Raw genomic sequence first — 22,985 nt, forward strand, 5'->3', positions numbered from 1 at the left:
ACAGCAGGCAAGTCTCTCTTAAAGGGGCAGCCCGGGCACCATTTCAAACCACTATCTGTACTTCCTTCAGGAAATACACATCTAGTTGAATTATGTTGTCTCCAATACCTATCAAAGGGGCATTCTCACCGATATCCAGAGCACCCTGCTAGAAGTCCAGGGTATGTGCACTACCTTAGGAACTTGCAATGCTACTTCATAAAAAGCACAACTTTTAAAAGAAAAAGAAAAATTTCCTGCTTCTGAAATTTTGCACAAAGGGAAACAACGTCTGCTACACACTGCTAGAAAATTACTAAATCTCAAATGTCTACCTAATTACCCTTTACCGTTATTGTTCCTCGACCCGTAGCCAACCATTAATACTTAGTAGCAGCAGTGGTATTTTTCGTCTTGCGTGCTAGGTTCACTTCCTACCTGCTTACCAGGTTGTCTCAAATTCTTTCTACTGGGACCTCACCTGACTGACCAAGGTAATGCCTGGGGTGCACTATCTTTGGAAGTCTATGTTTAAATTAGAAACCTCAGAATTTTTTGTTTCCTGACCTCTGTATAACATATTAAGTACAAACAGAGCCAATTTTGTTGCCAAACCAGAAATTGCTGCAGCAATAGAAAGGACTGTGTTGTTTAAAATCACTTTTGAGAAAACTCTTCCCCTCTAACTTTGAAGGGGCATCTTACAATATGTAAAAAAGAAAATAAGATAAAAGGGGAAACAAGAAAAACAAGGGAGTGGCGCACTAATACAGTGGGACACAAACACATCAGTGCAACTCCTTTTTAGGTGTTCTCTTACCTGGAAGTCCAGCTGGACCTTTCATTCCTGGTGACCATTGGGTTCCTGGAGTACCCATTGGACCTATAGGTCCCTTCCTAGTGTTCATACCTAAAAAAAAAAAAACCCCCACAAATCTTCACTTCATGCATCTATACATTTTTACAATGAATAGAACAAGGTCTCTTTAGTGAAATTTTGTTCTACTTTCTTTGATGTCAGTACCAGGGCACAAGATGAATAGTACTTTTATGTTACCCATTTCACATTTTATTCAATTGTGCAAGACCGTAAATAGGATTTTGCTCACCTTCCTGGACTAAGAATGACCCTTTTTCCTGATGCAACATAGACCCTGCAAAAGGAAGTTACTAAGAAATAATGAAGTTTACCAAAGAACAGGAGAATGTTTAGATCGTATCAGCTCAATGACAAGCAATTACGGTTACGGAAGAACCCTATGAATAATCGTAATGTACACAGCTGTGTATGTGACACTTGCATGTAACAGGTTAATAAATTGGATTTATGGAAGGGAAGACACAGGATGTAAAACAACCTCTCCAGTTACCGGTTCCTTCCTATATCCTGTGACACATGCTGTATACTTCTAAATGTTCGATCATGGAATGTGGACATGGGTCATATGAGAAGAGAAAGAGGTTCCACCAGTGCACAGCAGGACAAGGAGTTCAAAGCTGCAGCCATGACTAACATCTACATCATTTCAGGGGCTTTCTGGAGATCTTTCTGCAGTCCTTACCAGTCTCAGTTTACATCTCTACAGTAATGACAGTGGTCATGTGTCATCATTGCAGCAATCTACATAGAGAAGAGCAGGGGATCAAAGGACTACCCGTGTAGGATCATCCTTTGCTTTATTAGGTTGAGTAGATGTTATAACCAGTGGCCAGGTTTTTTTTTTAAAGCCTAGGTAGCCCCTTAATTTTTTAAAAGCTTTATTTTTGAGGAAAAGATTGTATATAAAAAAAAAACAGTATCATTCAAGTCCTACCCTTCATGCCCACCTCCCCAGGACTACCACGTGCTGGTGGGCTTCCCAACAGCCCAGCGGATTCAAGAGGTGATCCATTGCTTTGCGCAATATCGGATGCCAAGATGATTGCAACCTATCAACATAAATTGTTTATGTGTGTGAGTAAGGTACCTTATAAGTATCAAAGACGTACAGTAGCAACTCTGACACGTGAAATTACCTTTGCTTCCAGGGAGCTGAGGCGATCGGTGAGCTCTGGAATTTGGCTGCAGTTTAAGCATCCTAGTTAAAGAGTACAAATAAGTTTAAAAAATGTAAAATAGAACAAAAATATATTCTCATGTACATCTGATTTTATAGCAAACATACCTTCTTCAGCTGAAAAATTCTAAACTCAACCTAGTTCAATCTACCATCCTGCAATATTACTTCTGCCTTTAACCCCTTCACCCGAATCCTGTTTTCACCTTCCTGACCAGGCCAATTTTTTCAATTCTGACCACTGTCACTTTATGAGGTAATAACTCTGGAACGCTTCAATGGATCCCACTGGTTGTGAGAATGTTTATTCGTGACATATTATACTTCATGATAGTGGTATAATTTCTTTGATACGAGTTACGTTTATTTGTGAAAAATTTGGAAATTTGGCAAAAATGTAGATAATTTTGCAATTTTCAAACTTAAGATTTTTATGTCCTTAAGTCAGTTATGTTACCCAAAATAGTTAATAGATAACATTTCCCACATATCTACTTAACATCAGCACAATTTTTGAAACATAATTTTTTTTTTACTATGAAGTTATAAGGGTTAAACGTTGACTAGCGATTTCTCATTTTTACAACAAAATTTACGAAACCATTTTTTTAGGGATCACATTATATTTGAAGTGACTTTGACGAGCCTTTATGACAGAAAATACCCGAATGTGACACCATTCTAAAAACTGCACCCCAAAGATACTCAAAACCACATTCAAGAAGTTTATTAACCTTTCAGGTGCTTCACAGGAATTAATGGAATGTGGAAAGAAAAAATAAACATTTAACTTTTTTTTTTACAAAAATTTTCCTTTAGACCCAGTTTTTGTTAACTTTCACAAGGGTAACAGGAGAGAATGGACCATACAATTTCTCGTGCAAGTTCTCCTGAGCAAGCCGACACCCAATATGTACAGGAAAACTACAGTTTGGGTGCACGGCAGGGCTTGGAAGGGAAAGAGCGCCATTTGACTTTTTGAATGCAAAATTTGCTGGAATAATTAGCGGACGCCATGTCGCGTTTGGAGAGCACCTGATGTGCCTAAACAGTGGAAACCCCCAATAAGTGACACCACTTTGGAAACTAGACCCCTCAAGGATCTTATCTAGATGTAGATCTGATCTAGAAGTTCAGAAGGCTGAACTTTTAAATTCCTATTTTGCATCTGTTTTCTCTCAGAAAGGAAATGTAACATCAACTGTTATTCACTGTCCTATTAAGGGAATAGAAGAATCCAGGATATCTATAAACAGAAAGATAGTGAGGAAACACTTAGCTAGCCTAAATGAATTCAAGTCTCCAGGTCCAGATGAATTACACCCCAGACTACTGAAGGAGATAGAAGAAGAAATTTTTGAACCCCTCTCTATAATCTTTGAAAATTCTTGGAGAACAGGAGAAGTGCCAGAAGACTGGAGAAGAGCAAATGTTGTTCCTATCTTCAAAAAGGGGAAGAAGGTGGACCCAGGTAACTATAGGCCGGTGAGTCTGACTTCTATACCAGGAAAGATCTTTGAACAAATTATTAAACAACATGTATGTCAATACCTGGATAAGAATGAAGTGATTAAACAGAGTCAGCATGGGTTTGTAACTAATAAGTCATGTCAGACTAACTTAATTTCCTTCTATGACGGTATCACTGATTGGGTGGATCAAGGAAATGCTGTAGATATAGTATATATTGACTTCAGCAAAGCATTTGACAAAGTCTCTCATACAATCCTTATTGAAAAAATGATTAAGTATGGAATGGACAAGGCAACTGTTAGGTGGATTCATAACTGGCTTAGTGATCGGACCCAAAGAGTGGTCGTAAATGGCTGCACATCCAGTTGGAAGAATGTCTCAAGTGGGGTTCCACAGGGCTCTGTCCTGGGCCCTGTATTGTTCAACATCTTTATCAACGATTTAGATGAAGGAATTGAGGGTAAACTGATTAAATTTGCTGATGACACAAAGCTAGGAGGGATAGCTAATACTAGAGAAGAGAGAGAGAGGATTCAAAAAGATTTAAATAAACTGGAGAAGTGGGCAGCAACTAACAGAATGGTTTTTAACAGGGAGAAATGCAAAGTACTACATCTGGGCAATAAAAATGTAAAAAGCATATATAGAATGGGAGGAATAGGGCTAAGTGACAGCACATGTGAAAAAGATTTGGGTATACTAATAGATCACAGACTGAATATGAGTCAACAGTGTGATGCAGCAGCAAAAAAGGCAAATGCAATTCTAGGATGTATTAACAGAAGCATACAGTCTAGATCACGTGAAGTCATTATTTCCCTCTACTCCTCTTTGGTCAGACCTCATCTGGAATATTGTGTCCAGTTTTGGGCACCACATTTTAAAAAAGACATCAACAAACTGGAGCAAGTTCAGAAAAGAGCGACCAGAATGGTGACCGGTCTGCAAACCCTGTCTTATGAGGAAAGGTTGCAGGATTTGGGAATGTTTAGTTTGCAAAAGAGAAGACTGAGAGGAGACTTAATAGCTGTCTACAAATATCTAAAGGGCTGTCACATTGTAGAAGGATCAACTTTATTCTCATTTGCACAAGGAAAGACTAGAAGCAATGGGATGAAACTGAATGGGAGGAGACACAGATTAGATATTAGAAAAAACTTTTTGACAGTTAGAGTGATCAATGAGTGGAACAGGCTGCCACGAGAAGTGGTGAGTTCTCCTTCAATGGAAGTCTTCAAACAGAGGCTGGACAGACATCTGACTGGGATGATTTAGCGAATCCTGCTTTGAGCAGGGGGTTGGACCAGATGGCCCAGGAGGTCCCTTCCAACTCTACGATTCTATGATTCTATGTGTATTGAGCTCCTTGAACCACCAGGTGCTTCACAGAAGTTTATAACGTTGAGTCGTGAAAATGAAAAAAAAAAATAATCACATTTTTCCCACAAAAATGTTTTTTGCTCCAAACTTTGCATTTTCATAAGGGTAACAGGAGAAATTGCACCATAAAATTTGTTTTGCAATTTCTCCTGAGTATGACGATACCCAATATGTGGAGGAAAACATCTGTTTGTGTGCATGGCAGGGCTTGGAAGGGACGGAGCGCCATTTGAATTTTTGAATGCCAAATTTGCTAGAATAACTAGAGGACGCCATGTCGTGTTTGGAGAGCCCCTGAAGTGCCTAAACAGTGGTAACCCCCAACAAGTGACACCATTTTGGAACCTGCAGGGAACTTATCTAGATGTGTATTAAGCATCTTGAACCCCCACGTGCTTCACAGAAGTTTATAATGTTGAGTAGTGAAAATAAAAAAATAAAAAAAAAATCACATTTTTCCCACAAAAATGTTTTTTAGCTCCAAACTTTCCATTTTCATAAGGATAACAGGAGGAATTACACCATACAATTTGTTGTGCAATTTCTCCTGATCATGCTGATGCCCCATGGGGAAAACCACTGTTTGGGCGCACGGCAGGGCTTGGAAGGGAAGGAGCGCCATTTGACTTTTTCAATGTAAAATTTGCCCCACAAGTGACAGCATTTTGGAAACTAGTGAATTTGTTAAAATGCAAAATGAATGGGTGATCCTCAGAGGATATTTGAAAACACCCAAAAGCATAGCATTAGGGATATAGAATGTAGCTGAAAAAACAGACAACAACCTATATGATGGATACAGCATGAAAAATAGCACAGTACTATAACCAATCGCACATGTATACACATGTATAATGTTTGAGACCAGACCAAGGGTTCATAGCCCCAAATAACGAGATTTCAAAAATAGGAATGAGATTTCAAAAAAGCAACAATCTCACCAGTTAATGCAGATGGTCAGGAGTCATCAGGGATACTCTGTATACCTACAGGAAGGTAGCGACGGGAAGGCAATACCCTGTCAATTCCCTTACATGCTAACCATTAAACTGATCCCCAGACTCCTGCCCTTACAAGGGCAGTCCACAACTAGCCCTATATTGCACATGCCCTGCACTTTCCCTATAAGGAGCGTCCCAACACGTTTCATCCAAGTAACTCTTCAGGGGACTAACTTGTTTAAAGTGCCATAGTGGAATAGCTAAGAGAAATACATCCTCCCGCTCTCCATACTATCTGCTGTCTGCAGAGAATGGAAGGAAAAGGGCATATATATATTGTTATGTTAATGCACACATATTGCCGCAATTAGGTAATTAGCATATATATGTTTGATCATACTTCACATACCAGTCATCTCTCGTTGGGGGATTTCAAACTCACAGGGCGCGCGCCATAACCCACGCTAAAAACGCCCCGCAATGACATCACTGGAAGGGGAAAGAAACACCTATCCAATTGGTGGACAGAGCCCCATTTCCGGTATACTCACAAAATGGTGGATGCCCCACTTCCGGTAACAAACCCAATACATAAATGGCATATTTCTAATCATCAATAACCACTCATAGTTTGCGCGCTGGGTAAACAGCATAAAATGACTTAATTAGGGAACGCGCGGCATAATTCGCGCTAGACAACGCCTCAGTCAGTCTCCCAAAGCCGATGTCGCCCCACTTCCGGTAAGGGCAAGATGGCAGATGCCCCACTTCCGGTGGCGTCCATTAACAAAACTCTGAGTCTGAGAGTAGGAGTCGCCCGAACAGAGGGAGGAATAGAGGACGGGGCAGAGGTCGAGGTACACGGGGACCTTCTGATAGATCGGATGTTTCTAGTGGGCATTTTTTTAGATCAAGTTTATGCACTAAGGAACAGACCACCTCAAACCAAGAAGTGACTGGCTTTGTAACAAATGATAGGCCCTCCTCTGAGGGTATACAGATTGTTAATCTATCAGATAGAATCTTAGACGGTGTTGAGAGGGCTATTCTATGTAGGGGCCTTTCATTTGTTCCAAATACTGATTTTGACCTATTTAGGTCAGTTAAGGACCTTAATTTATTTCTGCGGAAAGTGAGGTGGAGGAAGTTTTTTCGAAAGCAAGACTCCCGTATGAGTTCGGAGTTGGGTATACCAGAAGATATGTTACCTGATGTGAGGTTACTTGATTCTCTATCTGAGATAAATCCTAATACCTTGGGCCAAGGTCCTTTCACTGAACTAAGAAATAAGAGTACAAAAATGCCACCATTCACTGGTGATTTGTCTGCAATTGATGTTTTTTCTAATTTGGTAACTGAGGATTTGATTAGGCTCTCACAAGATCGAATCTACTGCCACTATAATTGTTCCAAAGAAGAGATGGATGCTATCGCGCGCCTGGAACGGGATGACAGCATTGTTATAAAACCCTCAGATAAGGGTGGCAATGTTGTCATCCTGGGGGTGGATCTTTATCAGCAGATGTGCGATAGTATCCTTTCAGATGGTGACACTTATGAGGTTCTGTCCAATAATCCTATGAATACATATAGAGAAGAATTACGGCAGATTCTATTAGAAGCTTTGAGTAAGAAGATCATAAATAAGACTGAATTTGAGTTTTTGCTCCCTACTCATCCCGTTACTGCAACTTTCTATTGCCTACCCAAGATACACAAGGGGCTAAGTCCCCTTAAAGGTAGGCCAATAGTCTCAGGAGTGGGCGGTCTTTGCCAGAATGTGGGAATCTATTTGGATCGGATTTTGTCCCCTTTTGTCTCCTCACTTCAGTCCTTTGTTAAAGACACACCGGACCTCCTCCGTCGATTGGATGGGTTAACCATCGATCCGGAGGCCTATCTTGCAAGTATTGATGTTGAAGCATTATATTCATCTATTCCGCACACACATGGTTTGGAGGCAGTGGCATACTTTTTGAACACAAGAGGATGTCAATACCGAGAACATAATATTTTTGTCCTGCAACTCCTTAGATTTTGTCTTACTAGGAATTTTTTCATCTTTAACCATAAGGTGTACCACCAGCTGAGGGGGACCGCTATGGGGAGCCCCTGTGCCCCGGCTTATGCGAACCTCCTCCTCGGCTGGTGGGAGGAGATTCTGGTTTTTGGTGGTGATGAGGATGGGGGGTCGTCTGTGTGCCGCATCCCTGAATTGTGGACGCGGTACATAGACGACATTTTCATTGTTTGGAGAGGCTCCGTTGAGTTATTTAATGAATTTGTTGTGGCACTCAACCACAATCATATAGGCCTGTTTTTCACTTCAGTCATTGAGACATGTAGACTGCCCTTTCTGGATATATTGATTGAGAAGAATGTGAAGAGGGAGATAGGAACTTCTACTTATAGGAAACCTACATCTACCAACTCCCTATTGCACTGGGGTAGTCATCATCCACAACATCTTAAGAAAGCAATCCCTAAGGGACAATATCTCAGAATTCACAGAAACTGTTCTGAGACATCGAGTTTTGAGTTACAGGCTAGAGATTTGAGGGATAGATTTTTGAATAGGGGCTACCCCAGGCATGTGTTGAAACAGGCCTACCAAGGAGCTAAGGAGAGCAGACGTTGCGATCTGCTGACCACAGACAATGGAAAGTCCCCAGATAGTGATATCCTCAGATTCATCACAACGTATGACAATGGTGCAATTCCTGTAAGAAATATTATAAAAAAGCATTGGTCTATTTTACAGATGGATAATGACATTTCTCCGTTTTTGAGTGATTCGCCTATGATCACATATAGGAAAGCACGCTCCTTAAAGGATAGACTGGTGCGTAGTCACTTTTCACCTTCAGTAAATAGAACATGGCTCCACAGTGATACTATGGGCTGCTTTAAATGCGGCCATTGTGTAGCATGTTCGCATATTGGTGTGAGTAAGACTTTTGTAAGTAATGTGACTGGTAAAAACTATGTCATTAGACATTTCATGAATTGCAGCACAAGAGGTGTCATATATAAAATGACTTGTAAGTGCGGATTGGAGTATGTGGGAAAGACGATTCGAGAATTTAAGAGGAGAATTGGTGAACATGTGGGAGACATAACACATAAGAGGGACACCCCAGTCTCGAGGCATATTCATGGTATGCATGAGGGGCAGATTTCATATCTTTCTTTTACTGCCATTGATAAGGTTTCTAAACCACAGAGAGGTGGCAATTGGGATCAATTGCTATTGCAACGTGAGGCTAAGTGGATATTTTACTTGGATACTGTAACACCTAAAGGCCTCAATGAACAGATCAATTTTAATTGTTTTATTTGAATTCCTTCTTCTGTCTTTTCCAATTTTCTGATCCACAACTCGGATTTTCCTTAAGCCTGAATCATTTGTCTGTCACCCATTATTGGAGATTGGCATATGTATATACATATACATTATATGCTTATATTTGTATTTTCATGTTGCCGCTTATTTTATTTTGTTGGTATCTTATATTGGCACCTAATTGGGCGCCATCTGTCTTTATTGACACTTAGATAAGTATTAATTGGGCCCAATTTGTCTTTATTGACATTTAGACAAAAATTGTGTGCTTATACGAATATCCATTTTTGAATTAACGTGCCTTTCCGGTTTAATTATATATGATTGCCTTTCTTCATGATGGCGATGCTGGGGGCGGCGCCGCATTTTTAGGAGGGTGGTAGGAATTGTTCCCTGCTAACCGGTAGCGTGGCGCTTTCTGTTTAGATAGATAACACTGAAATGTGGCAGGGCATTTTCCCTGGGAATCGGAAGTGTGGCGCCGTCTTGCTTAATGTACGCTACCGGAAATGGGGCATCAGCCATCTTGCTCCTACCGGTAGTGGGGCAGGGTATTTTCCCTGCGAGCCGGAAGTGTGGTGCCGTTTTGTTAATGGACGCCACCGGAAGTGGGGCATCCGCCATCTTGCCCTTACCGGAAGTGGGGCGACATCGGCTTTGGGAGACTGACTGAGGCGTTGTCTAGCGCGAATTATGTCGCGCGCTCCCTAATTAAGTCGTTTTATGCTGTTTACCCAGCGCGCAAACTATGAGTGGTTATTGATGATTAGAAACATGCCATTTATGTATTGGGTTTGTTACCGGAAGTGGGGCATCCACCATTTTGTGAGTATACCGGAAATGGGGCTCTGTCCACCAATTGGATAGGTGTTTCTTTCCCCTTCCAGTGATGTCATTGCGGGGCGTTTTTAGCGCGGGTTATGGCGCGCGCCCTGGGAGTTTGAAATCCCCCAATGAGAGATGACTGGTATGTGAAGTATGATCAAACATATATATGCTAATTACCTAATTGCGGCAATATGTGTGCATTAACATAACAATATATATATGCCCTTTTCCTTCCATTCTCTGCAGACAGCAAATAGTATGGAGAGCGGGAGGATGTATTTCTCTTAGCTATAGCACTATGGCACTTTAAACAAGTTAGTCCCCTGAAGAGTTACTTGGATGAAACGCGTTGGGACGCTCCTTATAGGGAAAGTGCAGGGCATGTGCAATATAGGGCTAGTTGTGGACTGCCCTTGTAAGGGCAGGAGTCTGGGGATCAGTTTAATGGTTAGCATGTAAGGGAATTGACAGGGTATTGCCTTCCCGTCGCTACCTTCCTGTAGGTACAGAGTATCCCTGATGACTCCTGACCGTCTGCATTAACTGGTAAGATTGTTCCTTTTTTTGAAATCTCGTTATTTGGGGCTATGAACCCTTGGTCTGGTCTCAAACATTATACATGTGTATACATGTGCGATTGGTTATAGTACTGTGCTATTTGAACACCTTGAATACCAAGGTGCTTCACAGAAGTTTAGAACATTGAACTGCGAAAATAAAAAACAAATCACATTTTTTGCACAAAAATGATTTTTAGCTCCAAATTTTGTATTTTCACAATAGTAGCAGGAGAAAATGTACTCCAAATTTGTTGTGCAATTTCTCCTGAGTTCACTGATACCCCATATGAAATAGAAAACTACTTTTGAGGCACAGTGTAAAGCTCAGAAGGGAAGGAGCGCCATATTGCAGTGCAAATTTTGCTGCGCTGGTTTGAGGGTGCCGTAACAGCAGAACCCACCATAAGTGAACCGATTTTACAAACTACTCGTCTCAATGAAATAACCTAGGGGTGCAGTGATCACAGGAGTCACAGAATTGTATACCATTGGGCAGTGAAGAAAAAATAATTTACATTTTTACTACAAAGATTGTGTGTTAGCCCAAAATTTTACATTTTCATACTGGGAAATGGGTAAAAATGGCACCAAAATTTGTCCCACAATTTCTGCTGAATGTAGAAATACCCTATATATGGCTGCACAGTACTGTTTAGCCACACGGAGAGACTCGGGAGTCCGGAGTGCTATTTGCCTCATGGAGCGCAGATTTTCCTAGAATAGTTGAAGGACTTCCTATACAGAGCCCCTAACTGCTAGAAAAGTGACCCCATTTTGGAAATTATGCCTGTTTGGGAATTTATCTACAGGTTTTGTGACAGTTTTGACACCATGGGTGTTTTCCAGAAACAAGCAGTTGTGGATGTTGGTGAGTGAAAATTGCAAACTGACATTGTAGTGAGCAGTATTGTTGAAGTGACCAGTACATTGTAGTGACCTGTACATTGTAGTGACCAGCTCATGCTTCTGGACGCAAGCACCCGTAAATTAGGTTGGGTCTCATCACTAGAGAAATGCCACACATGTTGACGCTAAATGTGGTTTAGACAGACTGGGTCTCAGAAGGGAGGGGGGCATTTGGATTTAAGAGCGAAGAATTTGCTGAATTTCTTTTGAAGGGCGAGGAGCCGTTTAGCTTTTCCAGAGCTTTTGTGCTACCACTATCATGGAAACCCCCTATATTTCCGATAACAGATGATGGATCTGAGTGGAGACTTGCTTTTTTTGTGGATTGAGTTGAAGCTTTCATTGGGATCATTTTACATATTATTTAGGATCACATTTATCCGCCCATCTATACTGAGCATTTACTTTAGGGTTTCCATTTAAATCTCCGGGTGACGTGACAGATGAAACCCCCAAGGGATCCATTCATTATAATGAGGCAGCAGAATTACTCTGGACTCCATCTGATCCCTGATCAGCATTGTCTTTCTTTTCAGAAATGCACAAAACTGTGGTCGACCACGCTTTTATGCTTGCCTAAAAGGACGGACACTGCCGGATCACAGGTCACACATCGTCCACAGTGACTCTATCTGCCTCATTATAGGTAATCTTCCATTGGGGGTTCTGTCTGAATGACGTATTTCAGAGATTTACATGGAAATCCCGGTGTTCACATGGAAACCCTGGTGTAAGCGCTATGCGCAGAGTGCAGGATAAATGTGAGCCAAGTCATACTTCAATCGTTGTTATGCAGAATGAACAAATTATCAGCATGTGAAGAATTTGTTTTATTTTATTTTTTTTACACCGTTCCTCATGCAGTAGAAGTGATTAGATGACTTTATTCTTTGGATCGGTGCGATTACAGCAATACCAGATTTATATCGGGTATTTATGTTTGGCAGCTGTCACACACTAGAAGACACTTTTTAATTGCAAAAATTAGTTTTTGCATCCCCATATTTAAACAGCTATAATTTTTCCAAATTTTGGCAGACAAAGTCATGTGACAGATTATGTTTTGTGGGACGATTGGATGTTTTTTTTGGTACCATTTTCGGTCTCATTAAATTTCGCTTTCTATTGATCTTTCGGAGGTAGAATGAAAAAAAATCAGCAATTCAGTTTTTTCTATACCGTTCCGCGTGAGGTAAAATTGATAAGGTAGCTGTATTCTTCGGGTCAGTACGATTACAGCGATACCCCATTTAATTATTTTTTTATGTTTTGACGCTTTTACACAATAAATACTATTTTATAGATAAAATAATTATTTTTGCATCGTTTTATTCTGAGAGCTATAACTTTTTTATTTTTCTGCTGACGAAACTTTATGGCAGCTTGTTTTTTGTGGGATAAGATGACATTTTCAGTGGTACCATTTTTATTTAAATTCGTCTTTTTGATCACATTTTATTACACTTTCGTTCTGTGGTATCCGCTGTCGCGCTCAGTGTGAGCCCACACAATCGCGGCGCCATACATATACTGCAGTTTGCGGAAACACAGCTCCCACAGCACTGTATGTGTACGACACATGTCTTGTTCAAACCAAGTACCGAAGCTTAGTGCATCCTTTTCGTGGCTGATCATTACTGTACACCTTTTCATCTCCTTGATTTCCATCTATCTCCACCCTACTTTAGCACTGACTTATTTTCTAACAAAACAACAAAGGTTTTGGCATGCTGAAATTATTTCCTGTTAATATTGGTATTTTTGGACTTTATTTGTAAATTTATATGCCCAGCATAAGTACATAGGCCTTGATTCATCAAGACTGGCATTCTTCACCCGTTTCCTGATGATGGACTTGATGGACTCAAATGTAGCTGAATTCATTAAGTAAGATGTGCACACCTATTAATTAATCAGGCACTCCTAAATAGTGTGTGTCTCTGTTTGCCTCATTATAAATCTTAATTCAGTAAGAGACTGTAGTAAGATTTGTGGCGTAAGGTACGCCACAGCTCGTAATGAATTAGACGAGTGGGCCTGTCCCAGCTCCAAATATTTACTCTTAGACCTGTGACGGGGACAAAGGGGCATCCTCTACGTCTGGAGGAAAGAAGGTTTAAGCATACTCACAGACGCGGATTCTTTACTGTAAGGGCAGTGAGACTATGGAACTCTCTGCCATATGATGTTGTAATGAGTGATTCCCTACTAAAATTTAAGAAGGGACTGGATGCCTTTCTTGAAAAGTATAATATTACAGGGTATATACACTAGTTTCCTTAATATTGCGTTGATCCAGGGAGCTAGTCTGATTGCCGTATGTGGAGTCGGGAAGGAATTTTTTTTTCCCCAATGTGAAGCTTACTGTTTGCCACATGGGTTTTTTTTGCCTTCCTCTGGATCAACATGTTAGGGCAAGTTAGGATAGGATATGGGTTGAACTAGATGGACTTAAAGTCTCCCTTCAACCTTAACTATGTTACTATGTTACTATGTATTTTGGTTGCACTGGTCAAGACTGTCACGCAAACTTTTCAAATCGCTTTATGCTAGATTTCTGGTGTAATCTAGTTAATAAATCGGGGCCATAGTGTCTACATAGTCAACAAAGTGTTAGTTTGTTACGCTAATCAATGGAAACCTTGAACCACTAAATCCAAGTTGGAAGACATATAGCCAGTGCACCAGGACCCAGAGGGGGCTCGCCAACATCGACGACTATTTCAGCTGAAATGTATTGTGGCACAGCGGGCTTTTCTGGGCCCTTAGGAAGGGACTAGGATGGGCAAAATAACCCCAGGAAGGGGACCAGGATGGGCACAATAACCCCAGGAAAGGGCACAATAACCTCAGGAAGGGGAGCAAGATGGGGCACAATAACCCCAGAAAGGGGACCAGAATGGGCACAATAACCCCAGGAAAAGATTCAGAATGAACACAATAACCCCACAAAGGGAACAAGGATGGGACACAAAAACCCAAGGAAAGGGCACAATAACCCCTGAAAGGGGATGAGGTTATGGGCACAGTAACCTCAGAAAGGGGTCAAGGATGGGTACAATAACCCCAGGAAGGGGACCAGGATGGGTACAATAACCCCAGGAAGGGGATAAGGATGGGACACAATAACCCAAGGAAAGGTAACAGCATGGGCACAATAACCCCAGGAGGATCAGGATGGGCACATTAACCTCAGGAGAGGCATAGTAACCCCAGGAAAGAGACCATCATGGACACAGTAACCCCAGGAAGGAGACCAGGATGGGGCACAATAACCCCAGAAAAGGGACCAAGATGGGCTCCGTAACACCAGGAAGAGGACCAAGATGGGCACAATAACTCCAGGAAGGGGACCAGGATGGGAACAATACCTCCAGGAAGGGGACCAAGATGGGGCACAATAACACCAGGAAGGGAACCAGGATGAGTGGACAATAACCCCAGCAAGGGGTCTAGGATGAGGAACATTATTACTGGAAGTCAATTATTACCTGATAGTATACTCTCCCACCCACCATTTCATTTTAAAACTGTGATAACATCTTCTCCCACCCCCTAATTCATTTTGTCGCTATCTCAGGAACATATAATGAATGTGTGTGTTGGGAAAAGGACAGGGTTTAAAACTATGTGCACATGTTCAGTATTTGCAGCAGAAAATTCTGCTAGAAATCCTGATTTGTTGACAAGAAAATACGGTGCAAATTAGTGCTTTTTGCCGTGTTTTTTTACATGCATTTTTGTTGCATATTTTCCTCACTCATTAGTATGGATGAAATAGATGCAAGAATTGACATATTGCATATTTTATTCTGCTGTAAATCTGCTGGGAAAAAAAATAAGCAATGTGTACCTGATACTTCAGAAATCTCATTCACTTTGCTTGCAGTCTAAAACTTAGAATATTTGCCACAACAAATCCATGTGGGAAAAATGCAACAAAAGCAGAATGTGTACACATTGCCTTCAAATTAATTGGGAGAGTCACAGAGAATGATTTATATTTATTGGGTGGTGGAGATTATAAATAATTTTAGACACAGTGCTGACCTCAGTTTATATTTTAATTGGTGTGTGGCTAATAGTATATTAATGGTGGAGTAGATATTTATATTGACAGGTGCAGTGGAGGGGATTTATTCAGGAGACAAATGTATATACTGTATACAATATATGTGACCTTGTTATTTTCAGGGATGTGGTGATTAGTCTGATAAGTCCGATAAGACGATTCGTGGCTGGAAGATGTCGACATGAAAACAACTTTAATCAGACAAGATGTAAGCAGTCACTGGATGTAAGTATTTACTCTTTATACTGTATGACTTGGGAATAATTTTGTTGTTTGTAAAAGCCATAGTAATGATGAGCAAGCATGCTCACCACTACTCGGTACTCGCCCGAGCATCTCAGTGCTCGAGTTGCTCGGAGCTCGACGAGTATTTCCGGAGTTGCTCGGCGGGAGCTTGGGTCCCTGTTCTGCATGTTTGGCACTCTTTAGAGAGACAATAAACATGCAGGGATTGTCTGTCACACACTGTAATGCCGCAGCCATTTAAATTTTGCTGCAGTGTGTTAGCGAAGTTATTGACACCAGTTTGCTGGTAAAAATCGTTACCTACAGGCCAACTATTCAATTGACACCAGTTTGCTGGTAAAAATAGTTACCTACAGGCCAACTATTCAAAACTGTGGTTTGTCCGTCATGCGGATCACATAAACGTGCGCTCAAAATTCTGCCATTTCTGACCTCCATTTAAATTTTGTTGCAGTGTGTTAGCGAAGTTATTGACACCAGTTTGCTGTTCAAAATAGTTACCTACAGGCCAGTTATTTAAAACTGTGGTTTGTCCTTCAAACAGATCATATATAAGTTTGCTCCAAAGTCAGCCATTTGTAGTGAACGTGGAAAATATTGTCCTCCATGTAAAATGGGCAAGGCGCATAGCAAGGGACGGGAAACGGGACGTGATGGTAATGGTGCATGCAGAGGCCGAGGCCATAGACAAGCTGAAATTGTGCCACAACAAACACCCACATCTTCTCAGCCGACCATCCTGTCCCAATTACTAGGGGACCGCAGCACACCACTATTAAACCCATAGCAGTGTCAAAAGGTTGTTGGTTGGATAGCTCATAATGCTTCCAGTCACTTTGCCACCACCACCACCCTGTCTTCCACACGGTCAAGTCTCAGTAGCCATGAGTCTGGACCGCATATTACTCACCCTGATCCTCCTTCCTCCCACCATGCCGAGTGCCCAGAGACAACTGATCCCACACTTGGACACTCCGAAGAGCTGTTCACTTTTCCATTTACAGATACGGGCCTCTCGCCCGGTCCACTTGAAGCGGGGCAAGAGGAAATTGCATGTAGCGATGCCCAAATATTTGAGCAGCCACGGTCACAAAAAGGCGTCAATGGGAAAGTGTCACAAGAAGTGGACGATGATGAGACACAATTGCCAGAAAGTCAGGAGGAGGACCAGGGTGCGGAAGTGGAAGACGAGATGGTGGATGATATAGTAACTGACTCAACCTGGCAGGAGGACATGCAGAGTGAGGACAGCAGCACACAGGGGGAGGGAGGTATAGCACCCCAACAGGCAGGAAGGAGGAGTGTGGTGGCTTCAGAGAGAAGGCGGTCAACCCCCCTCCGTAACACCAACACAACGGAAGTTGCCAGTCCAACTGTTAGGTCTTCCCGAGTCTGGTTCTTTTTTAAAGACTCTGCCGATAACCCCAAAAAGGCCATTTGCATCAACCGCCAGGCCAGGATAAGCAAGGGTAGCAAAACTACCAGCCTGACCACCACCAGCATGATCAGGCACATGGCAGCAAAGCAGCTGACTTTGTGGGCTGAACCCCATGGTCCAGGAACAGTGTCTGCAGGTGACACTACTGCTTTTTCCACTGTTGTGCATGCAAGCCAATTCCCTGTCCATGGTGCATGTGAAGATACCTCCTGCCCTGCACCTGTCATTGCACACACACTCAGCCAGCACCATCAGCAAGCATGTCCATGTCCTTGTCCCAGCGCAGCGTTCAGTTGTCCATACCCCAGTCCTTGGAACACAAGCACAAATACGCAGCCAACGCCCCACAGGCCACACTACTAAATTCACCCATTTCAGGACTGCCTGCACTTGGAATGTTGCCTTTTAGGCTCGTGGAGATGGAAGCTTTCCATAAACTGATGGCGACGGCCGTCCCTCGGTACTCGGTCCCCTGCCTGCCACTATTTCTCTTCGTGTGCCGTTCCCACATTACACAAGCACGTGTCCCACAACATTAGCCGTGCCCTCAACAATGCAGCTACTGTGAAAGTCCATCTAACCACGGACATGTGGGCAAGTACTTTTGGGCAGGGATGGTACATCTCGCTGATGACATACTGGATTACCGCAGTGAAAGTCGGGACCCAGTCGGACCTTGGGATGGAACACGTCCTCCCGACGTTGAGGATTGCGGGCTCTAGGTCAATCAGGTTTGCCCCCACAGTCTACAGCTCCTGCACCTGCTCCTCCTCTTCAGCCTCCATCTCCGAAATGACCACATCAGTCACAAGTTGGAAGCACTACAGCACTGCCTCAGACAAGTGGCAACAGGCTGTGCTGAAGCTAATATGCTTGGGTGACAAACAATGCTGAAGAGTTGTGGACAGCTCTGAAAGAGCACGCACATCTGTGGCTGACACTGCTGAACCTACAGCCAGGCATTTTCATGTGTGACAATGGCTGGAACCTGGTGGCGATTCTGAGGCAAGGCAAGCTCACACACGTACCATGCCTGGCCCATGTGCTTAACCTCACGATTCAGCGGTTTTTCAAAACCTACCGAAGCTGTCGGATCTGATTGTCAAAGTACGCTGCCTGTGTGCCCATTTTAGAGTCAGCTGGAGCTTCCACCGCCCTTGAAGTGCTTCAGCAGCGTTTGCAGCTTCCGGCTCTCCCACTGGTGTGTGATGTCCCCACGCCTTGGAACTCTACACTGCGGATGTTGGAAAGGATTTGTAAGCAGAAGAGGGCAGTTGTTGACTACAAGCATCAAGGCAGTCGGTATTCAGTTCAGACTCCACACATAAGACCTCAAGAGTGGACATGGATGTCAGACACATGTACCATCCTCCAAAACTTTGAGGACTCCACCAAGATGGTGAGCGGCGATGATGCCATAATTAGCGTCACCATCCCGCTTCTCTGTGTTCTGAAATGCTCTCTGCTCACAATCAAAGAGGATGCATTGCAGGCAGAGCATGATGAGATGGAGCAAGGAATCATACAGGGTGATTACACACAGCCCAGCCTCATCTCATTCCAACATGGATTGGGTGACAATGAGGAAGAGGAGGAGGAGGAAGAACAGGAGCTAGTTTCATGTGCTATAGACGGTACTACCTGCACAGCTGTCATACCGTCTGTTCAGCGTGGATGGCCTGAGGACAGAAAGGAGGAGGAGAGCATGGTTAGTCATCCTCTTGGTGAGGACATGGAAGTCTTGCCTGTTAGCAGTCTGGAACGCATGGCTGAGTTTATGTTACGCTGCCTTTCCCGTGACTTTCGTGTTCTCTAAATTTTGGGTAGACCCATGCTACAAGTAGAACTTTTTATCTCTTATTCCCGAGGCGGACTGGTCTACTAAAACGGGGCAGTACCAAAAGGCCCTTGTTGCAGAAATATTCTGAAAACGCTGGCGGCAGAGGTCACAGTTCGTTAGACAACCAAGGAGTACAGGTGAGAGAATCACAACTCCAATCCAGCAGAGGCATGGGAACACTGGCAAAGTTCTAGGAGAGTTTTCTCAGACCCTCCCATTGCACAGGCCCTGAGGCACGGGAGTGCAAAGTTTGGGAAGATGCTGAGGGGGTAGCTTGCTGACTTTACCAACGTCCTCTGTGATTCCTCTGTGCCTTATAATTATTGGGTATCCAAGCTGTACACGTGGCATGAACTGGCTCTCTATGCCTTGGAGGTCCTGGCCTGCCCTGACGCTAGTGTTTTGTCAGAGCGGACTTTTAGTGCCACTGGTGGAATTATAACTGATAAGCGCATCCACCTGTCAACTGAAAATGCTGACAGGCTGACTCCTATAAAAATGAACAAGGGCTCGAATGTGCCAGACTTCTCAACACCACCGAATGATAGCAGCGTAACAAACTGAAATCCAGTGTCTTTTTTGGGAGGTCTATTTCCATGCACCTCTTCACACCCATACATGGGTATACGCTTCCTGATTTTGGCTATTTGCTGTTGTCCTCCTTCTGCTCATCCTCCACCACCATATCACCAAGGTGACCGTGGTCCGTGATGCAACACCCACATAATTTTTTTAATGGATATTTATGATGCCCGTAAAAAAAAATGTATACAGTATGTTCATGTATACCCGCCAGGGGTAAAAGTCTGTCAGCCCATACACTTAGTGAATGGGTATTACAAGTATAGAAGACCCGCTCCTTTCTAATGGGAACTTTTTTTTTTTTATAAGGCCCTCCAACACTTCTCTTCCAAGGGGCATTGAAGTGCCTCCAAATTTTTGGCAGCCCTTACATTCACTGCATAGGCAAACAATATGAGAGACCCACTTCCTAATAATGGGAACATTTTTTCATGAGGCCCTCCTCTACGTCTCTTCAAAGGGGCATTGGAGCGTTTCCAAATTTTTGGCAGCCCTTGCATTCACTGCATAGGCAAACACTATGGGAGACCCACTTCCTAATAATGGGAACATAATGGGAACATTGTTTTCAGGAGGCCCTTTTATACGTCTCTTCAAGGGGGTATAGGGGTATGTCCAAATTTTGGGCAGCCCTGCCACTCACTGCATACACAATAACAGTATAGGAGACCCACTGTTTAATAATGGGAACAAAAAAGCATAGCTGGCTGATGGCTCTCTAAGAATAGTGAGGGCCAACTGCTGGCCCTTTAAGAATAGTAAAGGCCATCTGATGGCCCTATAAAAATAGGCTTTGTGACTTTCAGAGTCCCTCCTTCATAAATGAAACAGGATGTGTCTGATGATGTGTCACACACCACAACGCCAGATAAGGTTGTAAAATGTTAAAATGACATTTCCCATTGAATGCATGTGTCTTGGTTGAAAGCAATGCTAAAGTACAAATAAAGTACAAAAACGCATGAAAAACACTACCGTGTGAACAAAACCCAAGGTAAGGAGGAGTATTTTTTTTTGGTTATTTATTTTGCCTTATATACTGTATAATTCATTACCCTGGAAAGTATGTTCCTTAAAATATTTCCCAGGAAAATCCATTTTGGTTTTGTTTTGTATGTTTTATTGTGAGTCTGTAAAAGTGGCGTAAGACTCTGACAAAATTGTTGACAGCAGTGGCCTGGGAGTCAGAAATGCTTCCACGGGTCTTCCCCATGCTGTTCCCATGTCATTTGAGCACTGTTCCCATCGATTTCCACAATTTCTAGTCCCTCTGCAGACCGCTGGGAGTGCTGCTAGAAAAATGTTCGAATTTCCCAGAGACTTACATTGGGCTCGTTGCTCGGATCGAGTACCCGAGCATTCCAATTTGCTCGACCCGAGCAACGAGCACCCGAGCATTTTAGTGCTCACCCATCACTAAACTATAGGCCACATTCTCACCTTCATGTGATATATCCATGTGCTGCTAGATTTTTTTATTTGATGACACACAGACTTAGACTTTCATAACTCCATTCACATATCCGTGAAAATCATGGATCCGAGAATGTGAGACTCAGGGCATGTCTATGTAGTAGGGGCCGGGATTGGGGGGTGGTCCACTGCTTACCACGACCGGACGATGCAAAGACGAGACGGAGGCAGAATTCAGTTGTAACAGATCCGGGTTTATTGGCCGTCCTCCTGACGACCTTAGCTATGCACCGCAGTTCCTTTACAGCTCTCCGTTTTCAGGCCCGGGTACCTTTCACCTTTCCTTTAGTCGTGATGACGTCCCTCGCGGAACTTTCGCTGGGGCTGTCCTAGACCAATCTACTGCCAGCGCTTCACCTGCCCGAGGTCGTCGTCCAATCGGTACCCCCGGAGCCTCGTCTGTCCTGCGGTCCTTGATGTCAGGGCCACCCCCCTGACTGTCTTCTCCTGTCAGTCCCCTGGTCTAGCTCTTCACCGTTTTCCGTCTTCTGTCCTGAGTCTTCCTCTGCTGAGCTCCTCCTGGGACTAGCCTCTCTGGAACCCCAACCTGTCCTATTTATCCCCTCACTCACTGGGAATTCCCCTCCTGGGTTCCTATCTCCCCGCCCCCCATGACTAAGCAGTTTCTATAGCCATAAGCTGATGTTAAGTCCTGAACTACACTCCCCCCTGCCATCTTGTGGTCGAATTTCAGTACTGCACTCCCTTTTCTGTCTTTCCCTGCTGTTTCCTTTCTGTCATTGCCAATCTCCGTCTGTAGTGCACAAATTGTCCCCTCCTACTTCCAGTCAAGTCTGTTCGTCAAGTCACCTTCCCCACATCTATTTCTGATCAGATCTGGAGGATCAGAATAGGACACACAGAAGGGGTCTGTGTGCTTTCTGAGAAAGAAATCAGACAGCACACCGACACTTTAAACAGATACAGGAATGTACCCTTATTATAGTATAGTACAGTCCCTTAGTGTATAGTGTACGTTCTTGTCGTGCCCTTCTTAATCACATAGTTTCTTCTTATTACACAGCATCCTCTATTGCTATGTATGGAGTGGTTCTTTATTATATATGTCCTCTGTTATGTAAAGTGTCATCCCATTATTACATAGTTACTCTCTTAATATGTTTAGCACTGTCCCTTACATAACGTATTTTTGTTATTCACTGCGCTCTTTCTCTATCTCATAGTCCTCTCATGTTAGATATAAAATAACTGCTGATGGAGCAGCATCTGACCAGAAGACCAGTCCAACAGCCACTTCCATTAGAAAAGAAGCTTTCCCATGCTCCATCAGCCGTCATTGCATTATATATCTAACGGGAGAGGACGCTATGTAATAAAGAACAGAAATAACAAGAGAATCCGATACATAAGGAATGGTGCTGTATATAACAAGAGATGGCATTATGTAAAAAGGGAAGGTGCTATTTATAATGAGAAGTGATATATGTAATATATAATATATAAAACCCGTAGCTTGGTCGCCATAAAGGAGGGGGACACAAACACATTTCCTGCACAAGGGCCTCAAGCTGTCATCAGTGTCTGTCCCTGTAGGACACTCATAGATATACATTATAAATTATAGTTTACTTGTTAGAACCGTGATTATTTTTTCAAAAAGTTTTATATATATATATATATATATATATATATATATATATATATATATATCTCTATCAATTCGCATAATACAAAAATGACAAGTTATGTGTTTTTACTGTGTTTTTATGCTGTTTTTCTTTCATTCAGCTTTGTTTTAAATAGCTTGAGGATTTCACTGAGAATTAGCAATTCCATCTGAACTCATGCTCAAGCTACTTTCAAGCTGGAGAGAACACAAACCATTCAGAATTTCTCCATTAAATAA

At 42.7% G+C, this 22,985-nt stretch overlaps 1 protein-coding gene across 6 annotated transcripts in view; it reads right to left on the reverse strand.

Moving 5' to 3' along the window:
- The window catches only part of EMID1 (EMI domain containing 1), a 181,443-nt gene that overhangs the window by 74,604 nt on the left and 83,854 nt on the right, over positions 1 to 22,985 (reverse strand). For all 6 annotated transcript variants that reach the window (XM_073554104.1, XM_073554102.1, XM_073554106.1 and 3 more), the window contains exons 5-8: positions 1,996 to 2,057; positions 1,794 to 1,908; positions 1,089 to 1,133; positions 800 to 889 (exon numbers count right to left, since the gene is read on the reverse strand). In XM_073554104.1, the coding sequence (XP_073410205.1) occupies positions 800 to 889; positions 1,089 to 1,133; positions 1,794 to 1,908; positions 1,996 to 2,057 (312 nt within the window). The remainder of the gene's footprint in view (positions 1 to 799; positions 890 to 1,088; positions 1,134 to 1,793; positions 1,909 to 1,995; positions 2,058 to 22,985) is intronic.

The sequence above is a fragment of the Dendrobates tinctorius genome, unplaced genomic scaffold (genome assembly GCF_039654945.1).
Source record: "Dendrobates tinctorius isolate UK_male_01 unplaced genomic scaffold, ASM3965494v1 ptg000206l, whole genome shotgun sequence".
Taxonomy (NCBI): Eukaryota; Metazoa; Chordata; class Amphibia; order Anura; family Dendrobatidae; genus Dendrobates; species Dendrobates tinctorius.